This window comes from Ruditapes philippinarum, unplaced genomic scaffold (genome assembly GCF_026571515.1).
Source record: "Ruditapes philippinarum isolate M1 unplaced genomic scaffold, ASM2657151v2 ctg7199_1_1_1_1, whole genome shotgun sequence".
Classification (NCBI taxonomy): Eukaryota; Metazoa; Mollusca; class Bivalvia; order Venerida; family Veneridae; genus Ruditapes; species Ruditapes philippinarum.
The window spans coordinates 347-26,488 of record NW_026860612.1 but is presented as its reverse complement, the minus strand read 5'-3'; the positions used below and the strand labels follow the sequence as shown (position 1 = coordinate 26,488).

Sequence of the window (26,142 nt, the reverse complement as noted above, 5' to 3'; positions counted from 1 at the left end):
TAGGGAGGCACAAAGGACCTTAAAATACCTGTTAGGTCATTCTCATAATACATGGTAGTATGTTTAATGACAAAAAATGTATAATTTTAAGAAAAAATATAATTTTGGTGATAGAATTATGCTTTATGATTTTAAACACATACCAAAACATCTATATATAAACATATATTATTACAAAATAAATGCAAGTATACACATTTATGTTTAAGCATATATCACTTATGAAGCCGGTCTCTAACACACATCATAACATCTATATACAAAGACATACCCTGACAAAAATGCAAGTATACATATTTATATAAAAGCACATATCAATAATAAAGCCAGTCTTAAACACATATCAAAACATCTATATACATGAACACAGATCCTGACAAAACAAATTCAAGTTTACATATAAATGTACAAGCACATATAAAAGGATATATATACAAACACATCTCATTATGAATCACATTTTTTCATATACATGTATGTTGAAAATGTGTATATTGGCTGAATAAATTGTCTCTTCTGCACAGTAAATGGACCATCTATGTCAAATAATAAAGTTAACAAGCAATTATCATAGTATTGCAAGCAATCCATAAGTCCCCTACCGGTTAGAACCCCAGCAACATTCTGATGGGCCATTGGCCATTCAATTTTACCAGTGGATGAATGACATGAATGAACCTAAATCTTTTGAGTTCTAAGTTTGTCAATATCACAGTAATGTGTTTAGTTTCCCTGCCTAGTAAGAAAATTATGTTTATACAACCTTGTCATATTATTATGATGTGGGATTTTAAAGTAAATCCTATAAGGAATGAAGAAGTTGGAGTGAAAAATACCAATTTCTTGAAAAAAATCTAAGTTCAAGGGGGAGATAAATCTGGAAATAATCTTGCTAGAGTATTTAACCTTCTCAAAAATGTTGAGTGATAATAAGAAACATATATATGAAGTTTGAAGTAGATGCATTAGGAAAGAAAGAAGTTACTTAAAAAAGACAACATTTTTTTCATAAAAAATTTAAGTTCAAGGGAGGTAATACTGATAATTTTTGTGCTAGAGTTGTAAACCTTGTCACATATGATGTGGTTGATGGCCAGAAACTTATATTTAAAGTTTGAAGTAAACACCTTAAGAAATAAAGAACTTATAGTGAAAAGGCTGAAAAATTTAAATCAGAAATCTTGAATTTCAGGCTATTTGTTGCCATAGCAACCAGAATTTTCAACATAGGAAGAAAAGAAAAAAACAAGATACATACACCAAATCATTCTTAAATCAAATATGCAAACACATTTCCTAAAAAAAACATCAAAAATTCTATGATTTTCTAATTATTTTTTGTTAGAAAAACCCAGAAATTACATGCCGCAGGGAGGCTTTTGTTACATTTTTGGGGGGAATGTTACACTAGATGTTCAAATCTCATAGTTCCTGGGGTTTTTGTTTTAATATAATGATAATAGCTTTATATGCTTTAAATAGTACATAATGTACAATTAATGTAAACAAATAGAACAAATTTCAGGAAAAATATATAGAATTTAGCTCCTTGATCAAGGAGTTTCTTTCTTTTTATATTTCAAAATGAAAAGTTGCATAGCCATTTGAATGAACTGTTCTGAATTAAATAAGAACATTGATAATGAAAGGAAGATTCTTTATTTTCAGATAATGTATTTCCATTGTGTTAAAGAAAATAATCATACAGACAGTAACTTTCTATATATATTTACAAAATAATATATAGTGATATAATCAGATTTATCTTTTTAATAGATATTATACAGACTGAAGTAAATTATAAGTTTTCATAAGCTTGAATTTCTAATTACTAAATACCAACTAATAAAATTTTCATTTAAAAAATTACAGATCTGCTTTTAAATTGTTGTAATTAATTACTACCAATTGATGAAATTTTATGTTTATTTATGTGAAATGTCAGTAACATTATTATCTGAATTATGATTCAGTGTTATAAGTTCATTATTTCTCAGTATTGATAGTTCTCTATGTTAATGTTTCAGTATAAATGGACTGCTGATCATTCATTAAAATTTACAGATTCAAAATATTTTTTTAGGACTTTGTTTACAAACAAATTTTGATTATTATCACTTTTTCATTACTGAGGTCATATCCATATATTAAAATCATTTTTCTTATGATCTTCTTCTATTTCTTATAATAATTAAATTGGTCAAGTGATATGACAATGTGCTGGAATATAAAGGCAAATACTTTATTCAGGGTGGTGAAATATATTTGTTTTTTTTGGGTTGTTTTTTTCATTGACTATATATTTGGCCAATAAAAAATAATGTTCAATAGATCCTTAATTAGACTTAATTGATCTACTGCAGCTTGTACTTAATAATAGGCATTCTCTAACAGAAAGTCCCTCCTACTGTTTTGAAGTATATCACCCTATATTGGCACCCCCACTGGTTTGTAATATATCACACATCCCAATATACAATACACAGCTCCCAATATACAGCTTGTTAACTTCCAATAATGTGCCAGCCCCATCTGTATGTATATAGTTAGGATCCATATCCCACTGTTTTATGAGGGGCTGAAATTGGTCTGTATCCAACTGTTTTATGAGGGGCTGGGATAGATGATTTGTTTATTAATGAAGTAAAAAGAATGATCTTAAAGAATCTAATGTTTTAACAATTGACTAATTTTAACCACAATGTCACTTCAACATTCTATATATCCTATTTCAATAGTTTTCTATGAATATATATCCTGATGAGATTATTTTGTTAAGATTATTCTATTTGATTTTAGTGTGAAATATTTCTATGTACAGTTGCAAAGCTAACTACTTCCTTATCACACAACATAAGAACAAGATAAGTTTAGTGTTATTGTAAAATTAAAAAAGAATCATTTGCTCATTTCTGTTACATCTGTCCACTTCAGTACCTTATTTTGAAAACAAAAAAAACAAAAAAACAAAATATATATATGAGCCGAGTCATGACAAAACCAACAATGGGTTTGCGACCAGCATGGATCCAGACCAGCCTGCGCATCCACGCAGTCTGATCAGGATCTATGCTGTTCGCTTACCAACCCTACTACAAGTAGAGAAATTGATAGCAAACAGCATGGATCCTGATCAGACTGCGCGGATGCGCAGGCTGGTCTGGATCCATGCTGGTCGTAAACCCATTATGTTAGTTTTGTCATGACGCAGCTCATATATATATTTATATTTGTCCGAAATTCATTTTAGCTTTATATTATGTTGATAAATTGTTGGTCCGCTGAAGGTTAGAGTAACATATAATCTATTTCATGTAAATAATTTTTGTAGAAAAAAATAATATCAGTCGCTTTGGAGATTTAGCATAAAACTCCCTTTGTGAGATTTAGTAAGCACCATATGAGCCGCGTCATGACAAAACCAACATAATGGCTTTGCGACCAGCATGGATCCAGACCAGCCTGCGCATCCGCACAGTCTGATCAGGATCCATGCTGTTTGCTTACAAACCCTATTACAAGTAGAGAAATTGATAGCGAACAGCATGGATCCTGATCAGACTGCGCGGATACGCAGACTGGTCTGGATCCATGCTGGTCACAAACGCACTATGTTGGTTTTGTCGTGACTGATGATAGGGACGGATGTTAGAGACAACTGTTACATAATTGCCGGAGAAAATGGCAATTTTTGTAACATTTTCATAGTTAGACTATCAATAAGCACCAGTAACATGGTAAATTTATTTATTTGATCATTTATTACATCTGATTTCCTTTGAACTTAAAATTGTTCTTCTTCAATTCTTCATAATATAATTTCATTCACTACAGTGATATTCTTTATACATTTGATTACCACTTAACATAAGAGCATTTACTTAAAGACCTAGTCAATTTTCACATCCTATGCAGTCCTGTTACTCATCCAAAACATAATAATCAACACCAAAATACATTAAAAAAAAGAAAGATCACTAAACAAAATTAAATAGAATTATTACACTCTAATTATTATTAATTTAAGGTCTTTTGTGCCTCCCTAGCAGTTCTTTGTGCACCTTAGCAGTCCTAAGTGGTCCAGCAACTAATCGAAAACATAAATTCTATCACCAAAATTTTATTTTTTCTTAAAGTAATACATTTTTTGTCATTAAACATACTACCATATATTACAAGAATTTCTTTGGAGGTTCTTTAACGCCCTTTGTGCCTCCCTAGCGGTCCATAGCGGTCCGGCAACTCATCGAAAGCATAAATTCTATCACTAAAATTATATTTTTTCTTAGAATAATACATTTTTTGTCATTAAAATATACTACCATATATTACAAGAATGCCCTAGGAGGTATTTTAAGGTCCTTTGTGCCTCCCTAGCAGTCCTTTGTGCCTCCCTAGCAGTCCTTAGCTGTCCTGCAACTCATCAAAAGCATAATTCTATCACCAAAATTTAATTTTTTCTTAAAATTATACATTTTTTGTCATTAAACATACTAACATGTATTAAAACAATGCTTTAGGAGGTACTTTAAGGTCCTTTGTGCCTTCGAGTTGTCCTTGGTGCCTCCCTAGCAGTCCTTATCTGTCCTGCAACTCATCAAAAGCATAATTCTATCACCAAAATTTAATTTTTTCTTAAAATTATACATTTTTTGTCATAAAAAATACTAACATGTATTAAAACAATGCTTTAGGAGGTATTTTAAGGTCCTTTGTGCCTCCCTAACATTCCTTAGCGATCCTGCAACTCATCAAAGACATAAATTCTATCAGGAAAATTATATTTTTTCTTAAAATTATACATTTTTTATCTATTAACTTACTACAATATATTATAATAATGCCCTAGGAAGTAATTTAAGGTCCTTTGTGGCTCCCTAGCAGTCCTTTGGGCACCTGAGCAGTCCTTAGCGGTCCAGCAACTCATCGAAATCATAAATTCTATCACGAAAATTATATTTTTTCTTAAAATAATACATTTTTTGTCACTAAACATACTACCATATATTATAAGAATGTTCTAGGAGTGATTTTAAGGTCCTTTGTGCCTCGCTAGTAGTCTTTTGTGTACCTGAGCAGTCCTTAGCGGTCTGGCAACTCATCGAAAAAACATAAATTCTATCACAAAAAATTTATTTTTTCTTAAAATTATACATTTTTCTTCACTAAACATACTACCATATATTATAAGAATGCCCTAGGAGGTATTTAAATGTCCTTTGTGCCTCCCTAGCAGTCCTTTGTGACCCTAGGATGTATTTTAAGGTCATTTGTGCCTTCCTAGCAGTCCTTAGCGGTCTGGCAACTCATCGAAAACATAAATTCTATCACGAAAATTATATTTTTTCTTAAAATTATACATTTTTTATCTATTAACTTACTACAATATATTATAATAATGCCCTAGGAAGTAATTTAAGGTCCTTTGTGCCTCCCTAGCAGTCCTTTGTGCACCTGAGCAGTCCTTAGCGGTCCAGCAACTCATCGAAAACATAAATTCTATCACGAAAATTATATTTTTTCTTAAAATAATACATTTTTTGTCACTAAACATACTACCATATATTATAAGAATGTTCTAGGAGTGATTTTAAGGTCCTTTGTGCCTCGCTAGTAGTCTTTTGTGTACCTGAGCAGTCCTTAGCGGTCTGGCAACTCATCGAAAAACATAAATTCTATCAGCAAAATTTTATTTTTTCTTAAAATTATACATTTTTTCTCACTAAACATCCCACCATATATTATAAGAATGCCCTAGGAGGTATATCAATGTCCTTTGTGCCTCCCTAGCAGTCCTTTGTGCCCCTAGGAGGTATTTTAAGATTCTTTGTACCTCCCTAGCAGTCCTGAGCGGTCCTGCAACTCATCGAAAACATAAATTCTATCACTAAAATTATATTTTTTCTTACAATAATACAATTTTGTCTATTAACTTACTACCATATATTATAAGAATGTTCTAGGAGGTATTTTAAGGTCCTTTGTGCCTCCCTAGCAGTCTTTTGTGTATCTGAGCAGTCCTTAGCGGTCGGGCAACTCATCGAAAGCATAAATTATATCACCAAAATTATATTTTTTCTTAAAATTATACATTTTTGTCACTAAACATACTACCATGTATTATAAGAATGCCCTCACAGGTATTTTAAGGTCCTTTGTGCCTCCCTAGGAAATATTTTAAGGTCCTTTGTGCCTCCTTAGCAGTCCTTTTGTGCACCTTAGCGGTCCTGCAACTCATCGAAAACATAAATTCTATCACTAAAATTATATTTTTTCTTACAATAATACATTTTTGTCTATTAACTTACTACCATATATTATAAGAATGTTCTAGGAGGGATTTTAAGGTCCTTTGTGCCTCCCTGGCAGTTGTTAGTGCACCTGAGCAGTCCTTAGCGGTCCGGCAACACTTCAAAAACATAAATTTTATCACTAAAATGATATTTTTTCTTAAAATTATACATTTTTTGTCACTAAACATCCTACCTTGTATTACAAGAATGCCCTAGGTCGTATTTTAAGGTCCTTTGTGCCTCCTTAGCAGTCTTTTGTGTATCTGAGCAGTCCTTAGCAGTCCGGCAACTCATAAAATTTTCACCAAAATAATATTTTTTCTTAAAATTATATTTTTTTTTTCACTAAACATACTACCATGTATTATAAGAATGCCCTAGGAGGTATTTTAAGGTCCTTTGTGCCTCCCTAGTAGTCCTTTGTGGCTCCTTAGCAGTCCTTAGCGGTCCTTAGCAGTCCTTAGCAGTGTTTAGTAGGACCGGATTAAAGAACGCATATCTAAAACATTTGTCACACCTTTAATTTTAATAAACCAATCACCTTAAGCTTGTTGTAGAAATATTTAATTGACGCCGAAATAATCCTTTAATTATATGACAATCATGTGATCAGATTTCAAAACAATGCGGCAATTAAGCTTATTTATGTAAATTTTGTAATAAAATATGTTAGTTATATAAATGTGTATAAATTAGTAGAGTTACTACAATCAGATAATAAAGCTATACTTGTAAATTTAGGAAAATATATAGATGAAGCTAATAAAAAGCAACAAGAATTGTTACCACCCGTTGTTAATTCATAACACATTTTGAAATGTTAATTGTTTCAACTTATTATCGTTAAAAAGATATATGTAATACTATACTTTTGACGCTGTCATTGTCACGTCTTTTCTGTTTTTTAGTGTTCTCTTCTTACTGGAACTTTTTATTTCTATGAATGATAATGAAATTGTGATGTTCGATCTTTGTTCCTTTATTTGCAGCTGTCTGTTCTCCATTAGAATGTCATCAGTTAAAACTTTTTATGTTCTTCTTAATATTTTTTTCTTTGCTTTTGTCATGTAACCACAGAATTATTATCTTTGTAATTATTGTATGTAACGAGATATTGTAAATGTATAAGTTACCGAAATAAACTATTTCTACTTGTTCTAAAAATAACTTATCTTAAATGTGTAATGTTATTTTGGTAATAAAATATTCATGTGTCTTAATTTATTTAAAAAAAGCTGTTTTTGTATAATTTTCCAGTTTATATAAATAACGAAGTTTTTCTCATCTACAGTTAATGTGTGATGTAATTTTGGTAATAAAATATATTTATTTTCATGTGTTTTTATTCTATAAAAGTTGTTAGTATATTTTTCCAGTTTATATAAATAACAAAGTTATAAAATGTGTTACGTAATTTTGTTAATAAAATATTTGGTTTTCGTGTGTTTTTTTATTCATTTAAACATGAATTCAAAAGAGAAAAATATCTAAATACTATTAAAGAAAATTACTTAAAAACAGCTTTAGCTAAATTCAGAGTCTCAGCACACCAATTAGCCATAGAAACGGGAAGAAACACTAACATACCCCAAAATGAGCGTCTCTGTAAGTCTTGTAACATGCAATCTATTGAAACAGAATACCACTTTTTACTAGTTTGTCCAAAATATAGAACCATTAGAAGTAAATTTTTTAAAAGTTATTATTGTCACTGGCCTTCTTTAAACAAATTTGAAAATATCATGTGTTCATCATCAAAAAATACTTTATATAACTTAGCAAAATTCATTTTTTCTGCAAATAAAATTCGCATTGTTTAAGGTATCATATTTTGATAATATTGTATTGTATGTCTTATCCATTGAACATGTATATATGTTAATGTTGTTTATATGCTATAAACATTGTATAATGTTTCAGGCAATAAAATTTGAAATTGGAAATTGGTGTTTTTTTATTCAATAAAAGCTGTATTCAGTGTAATTAATTTATGTAATTAACAAATGAAATATAAAATGGAAAAAAAATTTCCTTCAACAATTTGAAAACAGGTGTGAAAAACTTTGTATTTGAACACGTGGCGAATCGTTATTTAACTGTGGCGAATCGTTATTACTCTGTGTCGAATCGTTATGTGGCGAATCGTTAGTGTGGCGAATCGTTACATTACCTTGGTCAGACACCCACATTGATATTTCAATAGACTTACATTATAAGAAATGGTCCCTAATCTTACCTTAAAATTGAGTTTTTATGCTAAAGAGGTGATTTTTCTAGTAGAATGAAATGTCTGACACATAATAATGTTCCTGTTATATAGGGTTGGCCAACCAATTTTTTGGCAAAATGACTTCAAAAAGGATTACACCCCCATTTCATTGAAATTTTCTGCTGATCACAGGACTGACATACACTTTTTATAAATGCAAATATCCAAGTCAAAATTATCATAGAGACTCGTGAAATATTTCATTTTCTTCAGAAAACAATGAAGTGTTACTTTCTAAATTAGTTTTTATACTTAAAAATACCACATTTCCATCCAATCACCTCATGTATAAATTGAATCATACGGTTTTCAGCCAATCGCCGGCCATGTTACAATGCGATACCTTAATATCGTGCTTTAATTTACCACAGACACTTGAGATATGGAGCTCAAAAACGCCCTTTAAATCCAAATAAAATGCATATTTGTTAATCCCAGCACATGTATCCCAGCGATTTTTCTATGTATAATTTCCCGCTCATGAATTTCTTTCTTTCTTTCATATATATATATATATAATCATATTTCAACGTCAATAATTATACTATACTGAACTACTATACAGTAGACGTTGAAATGTGAATTTCTTTCAAAACGGCTTATAATATTAAGTTTTTTTTTATATATATGATCAGTATAATCTAAGTGAAGATTGTTTATAATTCTTCTAAGAAATTAATAAATCTACTTGCAAAGTCAAAAATATATGTATGTAAAATCAAATATTGAAGTTTTTGTCACAAATGATTCATGCACTCAAATACAATAAAACTTCGAAATAACATTTAAAAAAATGCGACCGATTACAAATAAAATGGCCTATTTTATATAGGATACGTTGTATTAACCACCCGTGAGTCCTTCATAATCACCATCAGGACTGGCCAAGATTATAATTCATACAAATGTTATTTATATCATGTCCAACAAGACATAGTTTAGCCGATATTTAATCTCTGTAACCAATTAAGTAAAAAAAAATCAAAGTAGCTGGTTTATAGAGTGGACAATAATCATAATAAAAAATGGCCGAGATTCTTAAACTTGTTGTCAAAGTTTTATCGAATTTGGTACATTTGGAAATATTTCCGGTTATTGGTGTAAATTATTTAGAATTTAATTGATGTTAATGTGATCGAATCCGTAATTTTAAGTGTATTCAATTCTACCTGACATCACTTGTGTATAGTGTACGTATACACTGTTTGTATCACATTGAAATTCATAATTGTCTTTATAACATTCAAAACCACTTAACAGCTGAAAATAAAACATTTTCAAAGTGATGCAAAGCAAATACTGATGAAATATTTTTCGTGAAGTGGACAGGTGTCAAAACATTTAATAATATTCCAATGTCATGCCACAGAAATCATTATTTTATTAGAGCCATACACACCAAGACTTAGTGTGTTTACGGTTTATATTGATTGATTTATGTGTTTGTACTGTTTTATTTCATATGTTAATTATTCACCTTTTTGCAGCCTTTTCAACACCAATGAACTTCATGTACCCAGAGATTGTCAAGATTTTCAAGCTTTTATTCAATACTGTCATGGTTCATAAGAACATGTGACATAAAATACAAAATTGTGAACATGTAGAAAACCGGAACGCAGAAAATATACATGACAGTTGCCAAGGAATTATGTTAAAATAATCTTCGAATACAAACTCTGATTTATATAAACGGTAGTTAAAACATTTGCTTAAAGATTGGACATCACTGTTGAACTTTGGATGAACTGATTTCAAAGTTTGGATTTGATAAACAAAGTTCGTCCAAAGTATCCTTAACAAAAGAAAGCCACGGTAATTCGGTTCTATATCTAACATATACTCGGCATGCAGTCTTATATAAAATATTACAAATCTTATCATCTTTACCATTCAAAACTTACACCAGTAATTAATAATTCTACTTTTTATTTGCAAAGATATCGGAGTAACCCCAAGTTTAGCATATAACATACAATTGGGAACACTTTGCTTGAGGTTAAGTATAATTTTGTAAAATTTAAGCTGAAACTGATCAATTCACTTTAAATTTTCTATTACCCAAACTTCAGAGACATAACAAAGAATAGGAACAATCATTGTCTTAAGACTTAGTGGATCTGTAGATCTACAGATAGTAACAACGTTCTAGCTATTTTATCAGAGACAACATGGCTTTTCTTATCTTGATGAATTATATAATATACAGTATAGACGTTTTCTAGTTTTAACAAATTTACCATTTTTCCATAAATTGAATACCTAAATAAGAAAAATCATGTACTAGTTCTAAGTTCTCATTATCCATACGATTCCTGTCCCTAGAAAATATTGCTACTTTTGTTCTTGCAAAGTTCACTTTCAAATTCCAAACAATACAATATTCTAGTATAGCATTAATGCAGTCTGAATCTCATTTGAATTTTCGGCTATTGACGACTTCCCTTCAATTTCCTTCACCTTTCCGTTTTAAAGATTTCTTTGGGTTCGAAAATATTATTTGTGTTTCCGCTTTCATTTTCGATTCTGGCATGCAAAACATTGCATTTTAAATGATGATTTTAATCAGATTAGAAAAGCATGAATTGATGTCACGAACAAAATATCTTTTAAATGTTATAAGTCGTCCTTGCATAACGGGAGTTTGGACTCAGAGATGCAGAAAATGCTCATCACGGATACAGAACCGACAAGATCAGTCATTTTCTGTTACAACACCTATATTTTATGTAAATGCAGGTAAAATGAAGCGTTGACATGTAAACTTTTATAAAGTTCATTATACAGCTTCTATTTCCTTGACTAAATACATGTTTTCTATAGTTTCAAACATTTGATTTGCCAATTTAAATCGTTGTAAAATGGACTGTAAAATGCACATGTAAGTAATGTATATTTCAGAAGTAAAACTTGTATATATTACACTAAATAAAACGGAATAAACCTTATCTATATTGCTGGTTTAGACCCCGTTTAGACAATCCAGGAAATTATAGCCAGTCATTTATAACACCAGCCTGCTTAAGCTGTGGACTTTTTAGAGGATAATGCCGTGATTAATGGAGTGTTAACTTTAAGCTTTCCCAGCTATTATGTAAATGTCTTACGTTTGCATCAAGATATGCCTTCATTGTATTTGTCAGAGTTCAACAGTCAATTTTGAATTATTTGGGACTTTAATTTGTGACTACATCCATTTGACAGGGATAAAAAAACAAAAAACTTTTATTCTAAGGAGTAAAATATTTTTTTCGAAATTTTTGTATCTTTTTGATATAGGCCTAGCTTGATATTTTAACTTGTGTGCAAAATTTCATATCATTCTCCATTTAAGGGAAGCTAATAGTCAGCATTACAACATATAATTATGTACTTTATAACAATAATATTAAAAGTCAGAGGGAACAAACATTGAACACAGTTAAAGTTTTTTTTGAGCCGTGTCACGACAAAACCAACATAATGAAACCCATTATGTTGGTTTTGTCATGACACGGCTAAATTTTTTTGTTTATTGATGTAAACCAACAACTTAAGATATTAGATATGTTATTATTTATAAAAAAGATATAACTATAAGATATCATTGAAAGAAAATTATTACAATATGTTTCAGCACCACATATGGGCCATCTATATACTTGTGTTTTAGCAGACGCTGTGGCCAGATACCACAGACTCAAGGGCAAACAAATTCTGTTCTCTACCGGAACAGATGAACATGGCCTAAAGGTTTGTTTATTCATTGTAATATGAGCATTAATGTGGTGGTAAAACTGGATTTTGACTAACTTGTCTGTTTAACTTTAAGCGGCAGCATTTCTTTTCTTGCCATTATGATATTTATAAAGTAAAATCTGGAAGAATTTCACTTGTTTGTAAGACAACCTGGGCAATACTGACAATTGATTTACCGTCCCTGAAGAGTTATTTTTATTTATTACATGTTTTGCAGTAGATTACTGAATTATAACAGTTAATTATATTCTGATAATTTCACAGTAATGATTACCAAATATAATTTCACAGTAGCCAAACTATATTTGGCGTAAAAATAAAATATTTATCATAAATGAATGTTTTTTCAGCGGAAATGTAGTCAATCATAATAAAAAATGTATGTGATAACTGTAGTTCGTAAATATTTACGAACGTTGTGCTGAAAAAACATCTAAAATCTAAAAATAATCATGGAATTATATTTTTGCTTCAACATTGTGACGTCATTTATTTGATGACGTCATGAAGATAAGAGCATGACGTTACGCGGCAAAAATCAGTAAAATGGTGGTAAAAATCGTAAAAAAATCATGAAATAAACAGAAAATTTGTTTGTTTTACATGTAAAATCAAATAATATTTCACTTGTGAACCCCAGCTATTATATTTTCACTCGTGGCTACGCCACTCGTGGAAAATATTGCATCTGGTGTTCACTCGGTGAAATATTTTTCGATCTTACAATGAAACAAACAAATATCCTCTATATCTTTTATACTTTGCTGAATGTCATCGTGACTGAAATAAAACAACAGTTTGATGTTAAACCGTGACACTATAGTTTAACTACAATCTTTTACAAGTTGAGATACAAAATGGATTTGTGGATGTGGATTGAAGATGATAGGTTATATTGTAAAATTGTCAAAAAGATTGATCATGAAATTTGATCATATTTTGAGGGCCAAAGTGCATAAATTTCTAATTGACTGGTTTACTTTTAACCTATGGTTGGTCCTTATTGAGAACCTGTTTAGTTATCATTATATATATAAATGATTTGATTTTTATTTTATAACAGATACAACAAGCCGCTGATCAAAGTAAAGAATCTCCAGCACTATTTACAACGAATGTTTCTCGTACGTTTAAGGTAATACTTAATGATTGTACAAACAAATAATAATAATATGGCAGGTATTGACACCTAAAGCATTGAATCAGATTTTTTTCCCCCAGTGATCCCTCTTATAGATAATAAGGTAAGTTTAATGTACATCTTTGGTTCCTGATTTGTGTATAACTGTGATAATTAAAGTATTCACTTTTATCACATGAAAAATCCTTTATAGTTTGTTTTAAATAAGCCCTATAATTATGACTAAATATTAATCAGTGGCATGGCCAAGTGGTCACTGTGTTGTTGTTTCCATATTTGAGCACCTTTATTTTCATTGTTTAGAACTACAGTGTGATTTGCTCTGGGAATTACATGTAAGATTCCTATATGTTTCTATAACCTTATTATTGCTTCCAACATAATCAAACTAAAATAAATTGTTCGTAAATTATATACAAAATATTAAGTGGAAATTTTCACATTTTTAGGGGTAATTTTCAACACTTTTTCCATTTTTCCCAGTTTAATGCACACAAAATAATTGTCTTGGCTTTTATTCTTCAGGAAATGTTTGATTGTTACAACATAAGCTATACAGATTATATCAGAACTACAGAACAGAGACATTTTACAACTGTGCAGAAATTCTGGGTAATTTATTACTTATAAAGATCTTTGACAGGTTATATGACCCTATATAAATGGTTGTTTGTATATATAACCCAAACAGTTAGGCAAAGTTATATTGCAAATAACAGTTAATATATGGCCAAAAAAACTGTCAAAAATCACCATAACGAATTTCTAATATATGGATGTTAATTTTTTTCATTTTTGTATATGTTTTGATTGTTATTACACAATTTGTTCTAATAGATTCTTTGTACTGAATTCTCTGGGGGGAAAATTTCTTTTGAAGGTAAATTTGTTTAGAATGTATTTCCTGGCAAGTAAGTAAATGAAATTTATCTTAAATGTTAACCTTTTACCTCATATAGACATGTTTTGACAGCTTTTTGCCCCCCCCCCCTTTTGAGGCCTCAAACAGTGACAAAATGACCTATTTAGGCCCCAAACACTGTTTTTCGTTTGAGAAATGTTAAAAAAGTGATCACTATTTTGACGCCACCCCCATCAAAATGGTACATCAAGGGGTTGCCAAAAGGGGGATAATTATGCCCCCTTCTGTTTGGTGGGTTTGAAGGGGGGGGGGGGGCAGTCCCCCTTGTAGCCTAGAAATTTTTTTGAAAATGTTACAGTGAAAATGGCCTCAGGTCAATCTTAAGGTAACTAGTAATCAACACTGAAAAGCCTTTTACTCTATCTCAATCCATTGAAAAGTTGCAGCACTTTGAAATCTGTTTTGATGGAAAAAAACAATGCAAAATAGTGGTTTTCATAGCAATTTTGAGACGAGCCCGCGTTGTCATGGTAAGAGGAAATTTACGATTGAGCATGCTGTTACAGAGGCTATGGTCCAGTCAACTTTTGTGCCAAGTTTCATCAGTATTGAAGCATTTGTCATAGTTTCATAGCAGTTTGAACTTGTAACAGGAGGCTTTTCAGAATATGTTCATGCGGTAAAAGGTTAAATAAATTTTGTCAGAAAGATTTTTGCTGGTATTTGTTATGCCTATTTGACCAACATATTGTTTTATTGGATTTTGTAAGAGTATTGGGCCAAAATGTTGTGAAAGTGACTTTATATACATGTATTAACAGAAACAAAGTGCATTTTACAGGTATTTGCTAATGATAGAGATTGTATGATGTTAATTATTTCAGACTGAGCTGGAAACCAGGGGATATATTTATAAAGGATCATATGAAGGTTGGTACTCGGTCTCGGATGAAGCTTTCCTTACAGAAGTTGATGTTACAGAAGTGGTAAATAAAAAGGGAGAGAAAATTATGGTAAATAAAATTTGATAATTTATCCTCACTTGAAGATATACATGTACTATGCTTATTTTTGAACAAAATATTCATTATTGCGGAAATTTATTGAAATCTATAAAATTCTTACTGAATATGTCTTATTTAAACATAAGAACATACAAACTTCATGTCCATGAACTATGTAAAGAAATCTGTGTTCCTTATTACGGGTCAAGTAAAGTTGGTCCTTTCTTAAAAAAAAAAATGCCAGTTTTTCAATGGCATTATACGTGTATATTAATAGTGTGTCCACTTATAGTGTGTAGGATTTAATGCATAACATGTCTACTTTGTGTAAAGTCAAAACATGTTTATTTGATATTTACAAAGAGATTGTGTAGCAATTTTCAATATTGTCAAATATCAAATCTGAGCATAATATATCTTTAACCAGTCTGATTTTTAGACTAACCAGTTTTAGTGTCATATGAAGAATTATTTCTTGCATATCAGACTGGTGTTTTTGTCTATTTTATAAATGCCAGAAATTTTATAAATTTCATGCGGCATGGGAGTGACAAATGAGTCGCATGATTTAAAATGATGTTATTTCAGCACATATAAGAATGAGATTGCTTGCCTTGCTTTGTCTCTGCCCTATTGGCGGGTACCCTCGAAATGGATATTCTGGTCCCAGCATGATAAATGAATGATTATTAGTTATCAACCTAGTCAGTGGTATTTTTTGGCTTATTTGAGCACAAGTTCGGCCCCATTACCCATTCCAAAAAGTATATATATTTTGCCTCCATATTAAAAAAAAAAACAACCGCCATGATAAAAAAAAAATGTTTTGAAATCTGTTAAACTGAAAGAAAGAGGCTTTTCTTTGTAAATTGTGAGGAACCTTTTAGGTAGCCTACAGAACATTCATTTTGGTGGTTCTTGGCAGGTGCCCGTTCTTAACTGAAATAATGGATGGAAGGGCTTCTGAGGTATTCCTTCACCAGTAAAGCTGGAAAGTTGCCATATGACATAATTATACTGTGTTGTTGCGACTTAAAACAACCAAAATAGGAAATGACTTTTCTATATAAATTTTAGTTTGAAATGATGGTGATGGTTATATGTTCTCCTAAATCTTATATACAGGTATCAAAGGAGAGTGGTAACCCTGTAACATGGATGAAAGAGGATAATTACATGTTTAAACTCTCTGAATTTTCTGACAGACTGCACAAATGGCTTGACACTGGAGGTGAGTTAAAACACTTAACAAATGCTTAAAAGTTAATCCAAGAACTTTGTCAGGTAACTTTAGTAAGGAGTATTGAAATAACAGGTAGCAGAATTGTGAGTTGGTGTTACTTACTGGTCCTACCCTATTTTCCTATTGTCTCATAATCATATTTCTCATTAGTCATGAAAAGTTTAAGAAAATTTTGTCCACTTGTTTAAATTTTTCCTTCTATGCCTATGTAAAAAAAATGAAGACAGTTTTGAAAAAGTTAGGAAAAGTCTTTAACATTTTTGGACCTCGACAAAAGTTTTATAATTACGTTTAGTTTAGTTTATACTAATTTATTGAAGTTTGATAGTATTGAAAGCTATAAGCTTATAAAACACTCTCACATCTGTTCCTGGAACCAACGGGTACTAAGCAATGAGTGTACAGTTTCTTGCTCATGGAAACAACAACTTGCCCCTGACAGGGTTTAAACCCATGCCACCAGCAGTTCATAGATTACTAGTCCAACATGTTAACCATTCAGCAAAGCCACCATATAATTACGCTTCCCGTGTCAAATTTATACAGTAATTTTGGTAACACTTCATCAGGAACCGTCAAGACATTTAGTGTATTCTACAGTTTAAGAAAAGGCTTTAAAGCTAAGATTTTTTTTTATTTGGAATTCTAATTTGTCAAAAAAAGTAATTACATGTACAATCATGCCAGAAGTTATTTTAATAAATGAAGTTATCATATTTATGATTTATTGATTTGGTTACAACTTCATTTATTATTAATTCTTCACAGTGATACAGCCGGCCATGTTTACTCCTATAGCACAGCATTGGTTGTCAAACCCACAGGACCTGTCTGTGTCTCGACCCAGCAGTCGGCTGTCCTGGGGAATACCTGTGCCAGGAGACAGCTCTCAGACAGTTTGTATACCACTTCCCTGTTATAATAGATAAGACAGTATACAGTTTGTGTAAAAAATAGGACTTAAAGTTTTACCATGCTTATTGTAGACCATGGCTAATGGGCTCTATAAGGAACTGTAAAATTGACAACATAGGACAGTTATATGCCTTAAAGGTCAAAGTGGAGGTAATGCATTAGCAATGGTCTACCTTAATATGTTAAATGAACTAGTCCACCTTTAAATCTGATCAAAACTATTCATTATTTTTAGGTAAAATTTTAAAATACATAGTGGCTGAATAACCCACAGTGCAGACCATGATCAGACATCACATATGTGCCGACTGATCTTTGTCCACACTGATGACATGGGTAGAGTCAGCCAGAAGGCTAATGGTTACATTGATTGATATGAACTTTTTAAAAGCTATTTTACAATTATTGGAAAATAGAAGAATTGATATGAAATTAGTTGCCAGATGCATGAACATGAATAAATGAACCAATGTTTTTTGTTTGTTTTTTATATATTTGTAAACATATTGGTCTCTTATATTACAGATCTATGTATGGTTGGATGCACTAGTTAATTATCTTACTGTGTGTGGATATCCGTCCCTTGAACAAACCTGGCCAGCAGACGTTCAAGTTATAGGGAAAGATATACTGAAGTAAGAAAACTGTCTGAAATTAGGGTATAACAGTATAAACTTTGAAGAAATGAAAATATACTGAAGTAAAAATATGGTGTAACGGTATTAACTGAAAAAATTAATATACTGAACTAAATAAAGGTATACTAGTATTTACTTTTAGGAAATGAAAGTATTAACAATTTGATTTTGTTGGGTACATCATAGCCCTTTAGCTGCTAAATTTTGGTAATGTAATGACTTGCTATAAAATTGGAACAGGCTATTCAAAGTTTAAGAGATTGAGGGATATCAAAATGCGAAAAAAAAACGTAGCCATCATTATGGAGCCTAAGGTCAGACTACACAGGTGTGTAGACTGGCTGGCCCTATAATACTAATGGCAAAGAGGTTCCAGCAGATTAATGTAATATGATGGTATTTGTGTAGACTTACAATGTTTTATAGAATTATACTAAAAATATGGTGTTGAGTTAAAGGGAGATAAACCTATAATCACATAGGTGTTTTGTTGCATCATTGTCTCCCTTCGTATGTGAATATAATATATACATATATGTTTTATTATTGTGGCTAGGACTAGGACGTTTTGATCCATTATGTACATGTTTGACATTTTTTCCAGAATTTGTTAACTTCTCCGTTGTTTTTCCTTGTCTCCAACACGAAAACCCTTTTAGTGAAGATGTTTTCTGTTGTGCATTTTTTCATTTGAAATAAACAAACTACATCTAATTGTTAAGATAAATTTAATTGCTGATCAAGTTCAAGGTCAATTCAATGCAGTCTAAATGTCAACAAGCGAAGCCTATACACCATCTCAGTAGGGGCGGAGCGTTGCATTGTTTATCCGATATAATTGAATAATACACGTCACGAGTATACTTAACTTCATTTGCATACGCTAAAACGGTTTGGGAAAAAGAGTTTTTCACACGTTTAGTTGTTGTGTTTTGATTGTTGACACTTGTGACATTACAAGGCGGCGTTATCTAAAAACACAATTACTTGACAGGTAAAATTTAAGTGGTCGTTTAATGAAAAGCTTTATCTCAATTAGGTGACTAATTAGCGGTCGCTGGTCGCGTTGAGCAAAAGTCAATTAATACATTAAAGATATAGAGAGAAAATGATCGGGGGGAATTTAAAGTGGTCGTTTAAGACAAAAGTCGCTTAATACACGTGGTGGCATGGGCAAGTTAGACTGTAATGTAAATCAGCATTTAGGGTCTAAACAAAACATTTCATTATTAGCGCAAGGATTGTCAATTTTTGTAAGCATATCATTATTTCTCCTTTTCCTCAAACATCATGTTTATTAAACATATGTGTATTTATCATTTATAGGTTCCATGCAATTTACTGGCCGGCATTTCTGATGGCTGCAGGCTTAGAACTCCCGAAGAAAATTTTCTGTCATTCTCACTGGCTAATCAACTGTGTGAAGGTATCAATTATTTGCTATCTGTAGATCAGATTATTGTATTTTCCAAAATATATTTTACACTAAAAAGATTATTTTATTTTTAATCATAAAAATCAACATGGTTTCGCACCAGAATTGAAATACCCTTGAATTTGATGTTCTTTTGGAGCCTACAAATGACATATTTCCCATAAAAAATCTGGAAAAGGCCTTAGAAATGAACTGAAAGCTTTTAAAATGCTGTTGAATTTTGATTTTTAACATTGATAAATTTAAAAAGATTTCATAAAGTTTTGAAAAAATCTAAGGAAGTAATTATATTGTCAATTTTTCATCATACCTTAGTGACATTTGCATTTTCTCTATATGTGACTGCTGCATGTATATGAGGTAATTTTATTTCATTCAAAGATTTTTAGAAAGGAATAAATTATACAATATTTTTCATTCTTATTAAGTAATTTTTACATTGCCATAGGGATGTTTGTGATATAACTTACAACCTTGCCTCTAAGCTTATTGTTAATACCTTGCCATACAAAAAAATCTCAACTTGCTATATTTTTTACTATTTCAGATGTCAAAGAGTTTAGGTAATGTAGTAGACCCTATGGTTGTTAAAGAAAAATACTCAGCTGAGGTGTTTAGGTATTATTTGCTGCGAGAAGGTGTACCCCATTCTGATGGAAGTAAGACATACTTGTAACTCATTTAAAGACATTTTTAGGATTTTTAACCAGGTTTTCCGAAGGAAAAAACTGGTTATTAGATTGAGGTATGTCGGCGGGCGGATGGGCGGGCGGACGGGCGGGCGGGCGGGCGGGCGTTAACAATTTCTTCTGTGCGCAACTCCTCCTACATTTCTCAACGGATTTTGACCAAACTTTCACAGAAGCTTTGTCATCAAGTGCCCTGGCGCATATTGTCGGGGTTTTGCCATTGGATAATATTTGACCTAATTATGGCCCTTTCTTGTTTTTTCTTATATAGAATATATAGTGAACAATTTCTTCTGTGCGCAACTCCTCCATCATTTCTCAACGGATTTTGACCAAACTTTCACAGAAGCTTTGTCATCAAGTGCCCTGGCACATATTGTCGAAGTTTTGCGACTGGATAATATTTGACCTAATTATGGCCCTTTGTTGTTTTTTCTTATATAGAATATATAGTGAACAATTTCTTCTGTGCGCAACTCCTCCTATATTTTTCTACGGATTTTGACCAAACTTTTACAGAAGCTTTGTCATCAAGTGCCCTGGCACATATTGTCCGAGTTTTGCCATTGGATAATATTTGACCTAATTATGGCCCTTTGTTTTTTTCCTTATATAGAATATATAGTGAACAATTTCTTCTGTGCGCAACTCCTCCTACATTTCTCAACGGATTTTGACCAAACTTTTACAGAAGCTTTGTCATCAAGTGCCATGGCACTTATTCAGGGTTTTGCCATTGGATAATATTTTACTTAATTATGGCCCTTTGTTTTTTTTCCTTATATAGAATATATAGTGAACAATTTCTTCTGTGTGCAACTCCTCCTACATTTCTCAATGGATTTTGACCAAACTTTCACAGAAGCTTTGTTATCAAGTGCCCTGGCACATATTGTCGGGGTTTTGTGATTGGATAATATTTGATGTAATTATGGCCCTTTGTTTTTTTCCTTATACAGAATATATAGTGAACAAATTCTTCTGTGCTGAACTAGTCCTACATTTCTCAACAGATTTTGTTCAAACTTTCACAGAAGCTTTGTTATTAAGTGCCCTGGTGCATATTGTTAGGGTTTTGTGATTGGATAATATTTGACCTAATTATGCCCCTTTGTTTTTTTTCCTTATACAGAATTATCAATATATAGTGAACAAATTCTTCTGTGCTGAACTAGTCCTACATTTCTCAACAGATTTTGTTCAAACTTTCACAGAAGCTTTGTCATCATGTGCCCTGGCGCATATTGTAGAGGTTTTGTGATTGGATAATTTTTGACCTAATTATGGCCCTTTGTTTTTTTTCCTTATGCAGAATACATTTTTTCCTTATACAGAATATACAGTGAACACTTCTTCTGTGGCAATTCCTCCTACATTATTCATGTTTTACATTGCACATAGTTACATTGTTTATTGCTTGCATTTGTATTACAAATACAACATATTTATCTACAATGGAGATAATTGAAAACCTGGTTTCGTGGCATTGCCATGTTTCTTGTTCATATATTAGGCAAAATTAAAACTGTTCAATAGAATTTCTTAAAACTTGTGTGATTGTAAGAGTCAACTAAATGAGTTGAATTAAAGGAGTGTATGCATCTCTAGCAGGTTGCTTTAACACCCGAGGTAAGCAAAAATTATCTTTCCTGTTTTGGTGCCATATGACCAAAATTGTGTTGGTGTGCCGTAAAACCAAACAAAACAAAAAACATTTTGTTAGTACTGTAATATTAGAATCATATGAAGTTATATTATATACATGTATGTATGTTCTGGTCTACCTCTACTACATCTCTAGTCTATAGGTTTGGCGTTAAAACTAGTAAACGATTCCAAAATTGGCACCAAATGATGATTATTTGTATGACATTTTCTGTGATATCATGTATTGTGTTATCTACTTTGTTACATGTATATCTTATAGAACTAGAACATAATCTAAATAACACGAAACAATTTTCTATATACATGTACCTCACTCAGGTTTAGGATGTGATATGATGTTTAAATTATATACTCGCAAAAAAACAACGTTAATATACAATATAAATTGTGTTCTTGTGTTACTGTAGATTATTTGGAAGAGAAAGCCATGGAGTATGTTAATTCGGATGTTGTGAACACATTTGGTAATCTTCTAAGTAGATGTACAGCGTCGGCTATAAATCGTGATCAGATTTACCCCAGAAAAGACCAGGATACCTACATAAGTTCAATAACAGCGGCAGATAGGGAAACTTTTGAGAACATCGAAATACTTATTGGTAATTATTTATATTGCTTAACAAAGGCTGTTATTAGTAATGGTGATATTGATATATCATCGATTTCAGTACCATTAATACTCTTGTTACTATATATAGTAACAAAATTGCATAAGATTTCAATTGATTATGATTTTGCCGCCCGGGGCTGATAACTGATAATCATAATCGGCCTACTGAACACGAGTATGTGCACAAACTGAAACAATGATGTCACATTTTACGTCATTAAATCATTTTCCCTATATCATGTATATGTATGTATTTAGTTTTCAATGAGAAATAATAACAAAAAGTAAATAACTTTCTTTGAGTTTGTTTGTTTGTATTTGTAATGTCTAAAATAAGCAATGCAATATGATGATGGTTTATGTCATATGTTGATATGGTTTTCACTGTACAATTGAACTTTAACTATTTAGTTTGACATATTAAATTATCACATATCCGTGCTGCTTTTGCAACTCTGTAAAAACATGATTGTGCGTAGTATTTTTTTGACATGACGTCATTTGTGTTATATAAGCATCACATAAAAGTCATGCTAAATGTTAGTATTACACTATAAGTGCGTCAATGACAAAAATATTCTTTTTTAATGTAAACTCATATTTTGGATAAGTGATGAATAGAATATTATACATGTATTTGTGTAGCCTAATTACTGAATTTATTGACCTAGTTGTCAATGAATGAAATTATAGTATGCTCACCAGAGAAGCTCACATAATATGAATTTATTTGTGTTAAATAAATTCATTTATGAACCTACACACATTTAATATCCTCTATATATCATCTGTTTTGGGCTTTTGATATTATCAATACAAAATTACCCATCAGTGATGTTCAGCACTATTTCATTATATTACATGTTTTTCGGTGGTTTATAGAAATATATCAGTGATATAAAACTGGTAATTTCACTATTTGAAACAGTGAAATTACCACTTTGATAATTTCACTGTTTTGAATTTAAGCCCCTTACGTTGTTTCAGTGAAATACCAGCGTGCACAGTACTGGGTACCAACTTAATGACGTGACGTTGCAAATGACGTCACGTTGCATTATTATTTGGCGCGCTTTTCATTCAGTATTAGGTAAAATGTCTTTTTAAAACGCTCCTTTGCATGTAATAAAAAGAAAATTTGTTTAGTTTTGTGTAAGATTGAAATATATTTCACCTTGTGAACACCAAAAGTTCATATTTCACTCGTGGCTGCGCCACTCGTGAAATATATCTTTTGGTGCTCACTTGGTGAAATATATTCTGATCTTACACTGAACTAAACAAATATCCTCTACATGTCATGCTACTGCAGTATACTAAAAGCAAAAACACTACATTTTTGAGGCAAAAACAGCATGATAAATAACTAAGTTTTACAATATAAAATTGGTTATAAGATTGGTGAATGTCTGAAAATCAAGGGGCCAAATGGGTGAAAGCAATTTCTTCCCTGCACTACCCCTGCACTATTCTTACATTTCTCAAAGGATTTTAACTGAACATTCACAGAATTGTTGTCACCAAAATACCCTGGCATATATGGTAACCAGTACTGTTGGCCTAGTGGTTAAGGTGTTCGCCTTCGGATTGGGAGGTCGAAGGTACGAGCCCCACGGGGAGTGTTAATTGAAGGATGAATGTTTCTCGTGGGACTCGTTCCGAAATGGCCGCTTCGTGAGCGGCGAGGTAGTTAAAATGAATGGTTACTGATTTCTATCCGCCTGGCGCCTGGCATAGTGATGGAAATTGGGAGGTACATGGTATGCAAGCAAAAGGTGTCTCATAAGTCAAAATGGCTGGTCAGTAGGGGGACACTATAATAATCAAGACCTTTACCTTACCTTTTATTGTTTGGGTTTTATAATTTGAAAATTTGTGACATCATTATGGCAATTTGTTTTTTCCCCTACATCAGTAAAGCTGGTTTTGTGACATTTTTTCTGTCACTTTCTTCTTCTTCAATATTTACCCATAGTGCAGAATATATTCTTGTCACTCTCTGCAATGCTGGTAATAATATAGAAAACGTTATTATACATACATGTACTTTTATATAAGTACAACAAAGGTTAGAGAGTACTTACAATAAAACTTAGCAGCATAGACTGAAGTAGAATGGAAATTGCTATTTAGATTATTTTTCTAGTTTTTCTGATGCCTTTGCTAGCAAGAATCAATGAACCTATCACTAAATACATAATTACATGTATATTGACTTCTATAGAAAAATGTTTACATAATTTTTATATTGAAATGCTTATAGTGTAACTCTCACATTTAGCTAATCTTTATGCTAGTCTTTATGCTTTATTGGTATAACACAAATGAGGTCAAGTAAAAATGTATTTACTAGTACTTAAGTTGGACAAGTAATTTATGGATTGCTGACCATGTGGTTTTAAATACTGTCAGGGGCAAGCTGTTAATGTTTCCTTGAACTAAAATCTACACTCATTGCACCGTACCGGTTGGTTCCAGGAACAGATTTAAAAGTCTATAAGCTAATAGTTCCCTACACAATCAAACTAAAAAAAATAATCCTCCTGCACTGGTGTTGACGTGTTGTATTTCATTTCTTTCTTAATTAAAAAAAAAATCTGTATAAACCAATATAAATGTACAGCCAGGCAACTTTTTTTTAACAGAGTGGCAAAACAACACGGGTATGTGATAACTAAATTTCTTTCATATTTAACAGACACAGTGGAGGGATATTATCAAGATATGATGATGTACAAGGCCATAGAGAGCATCATGTCATATCTAAGATGGGCGAACGGTCTCGTTGAGAACCACAAGATTTGGGATCTTGCCAAATCGGACCAAGAAGCAGACGTTCTTCACCTCAAATGTGTTCTTCACCTTGCATTAGACACTTTGAGAGTGAGCGGAATCTTGCTACAGCCTGTGATACCAAACATATCCGAACGCTTGCTGAATAGGCTAGGAATTCCTAAGGATAGGCGAACATTTGAATGTGCAAGAAAACCATATTTGAACTCTCCGGAGCTACCTTTAGGACCGAATGAAGGTGTTCTGTTAAAAAGATTGAAAATAAATTAGTAGATATATCGGGAGTGTATTTTTAATTGTATATTTTTTAGAATATACATGTATACTCAAAGTATTGAATACATGTACATTTTATGCTCAGATGAACTAAAAAATAAGTACATGTATTGCCACTGATAATCACTATAAGCTTTTATGTTCCTTGTCAAGTACATTATACTGCTAGAAAACGTGTAAAAATAATTATCATTTTATCAATATCATCATGACATATATCGCACTAAGCATACTGTACACACAAGTATGTTGGAGGATATGTCATTGAAAGTCAATGAGCATTTAATTTATCTTTTGCAATATGGGTGTTAAAGGCTGTGTGCTAGCAATTACAGGGATGTTAATCTCAATGAGGTGCTGAGCAGAAACTGAGGTTTGGTCTTCTTTAGATCAAGGTCTTATGAGTTATTCAAAATCCTTATTCTAATGAGGGAGACTACTTTGTCAAGATCACTAGCCCATACTATAGAATAATATTTTTACCAACTGTCAGTGACCAGGCCAGCTGTTCAAGCCCATATGAGGTTTTTGGTGTTTCTGCTATTGTTGTATACACTCAAAGACATTT

General features: G+C 31.7%; 1 protein-coding gene across 1 annotated transcript; it reads left to right on the top strand.

Annotated features, from left to right (window-relative positions):
* The first annotated feature begins 11,073 nt into the window (after positions 1 to 11,073).
* On the top strand, positions 11,074 to 25,582 carry LOC132712779 (methionine--tRNA ligase, mitochondrial-like). The gene is made up of 12 exons (XM_060695218.1): positions 11,074 to 11,301; positions 12,179 to 12,294; positions 13,364 to 13,435; positions 13,967 to 14,053; positions 15,188 to 15,316; positions 16,433 to 16,538; positions 17,319 to 17,446; positions 17,991 to 18,100; positions 19,430 to 19,529; positions 20,086 to 20,197; positions 22,303 to 22,494; positions 25,204 to 25,582. The coding sequence occupies exons 1-12, from the start codon at positions 11,115 to 11,117 to the stop codon at positions 25,566 to 25,568; spliced, it is 1,704 nt and encodes a 567-aa protein (XP_060551201.1). The 5' UTR covers positions 11,074 to 11,114; the 3' UTR covers positions 25,569 to 25,582.
* The last annotated feature ends 560 nt before the right edge of the window (positions 25,583 to 26,142 follow it).

Bases quoted from the DNA above. Each gene is read 5' to 3' on its own strand.
- LOC132712779 (XM_060695218.1), top strand. From the start codon at position 11,115: ATGATGATTTTAATCAGATTAGAAAAGCATGAATTGATGTCACGAACA. The intron at 16,539-17,318 runs GTGAGTTAAAAC...AATTCTTCACAG, and splicing joins CAAATGGCTTGACACTGGAG to TGATACAGCCGGCCATGTTT. The intron at 20,198-22,302 runs GTAAGACATACT...GTGTTACTGTAG, and splicing joins TGTACCCCATTCTGATGGAA to ATTATTTGGAAGAGAAAGCC.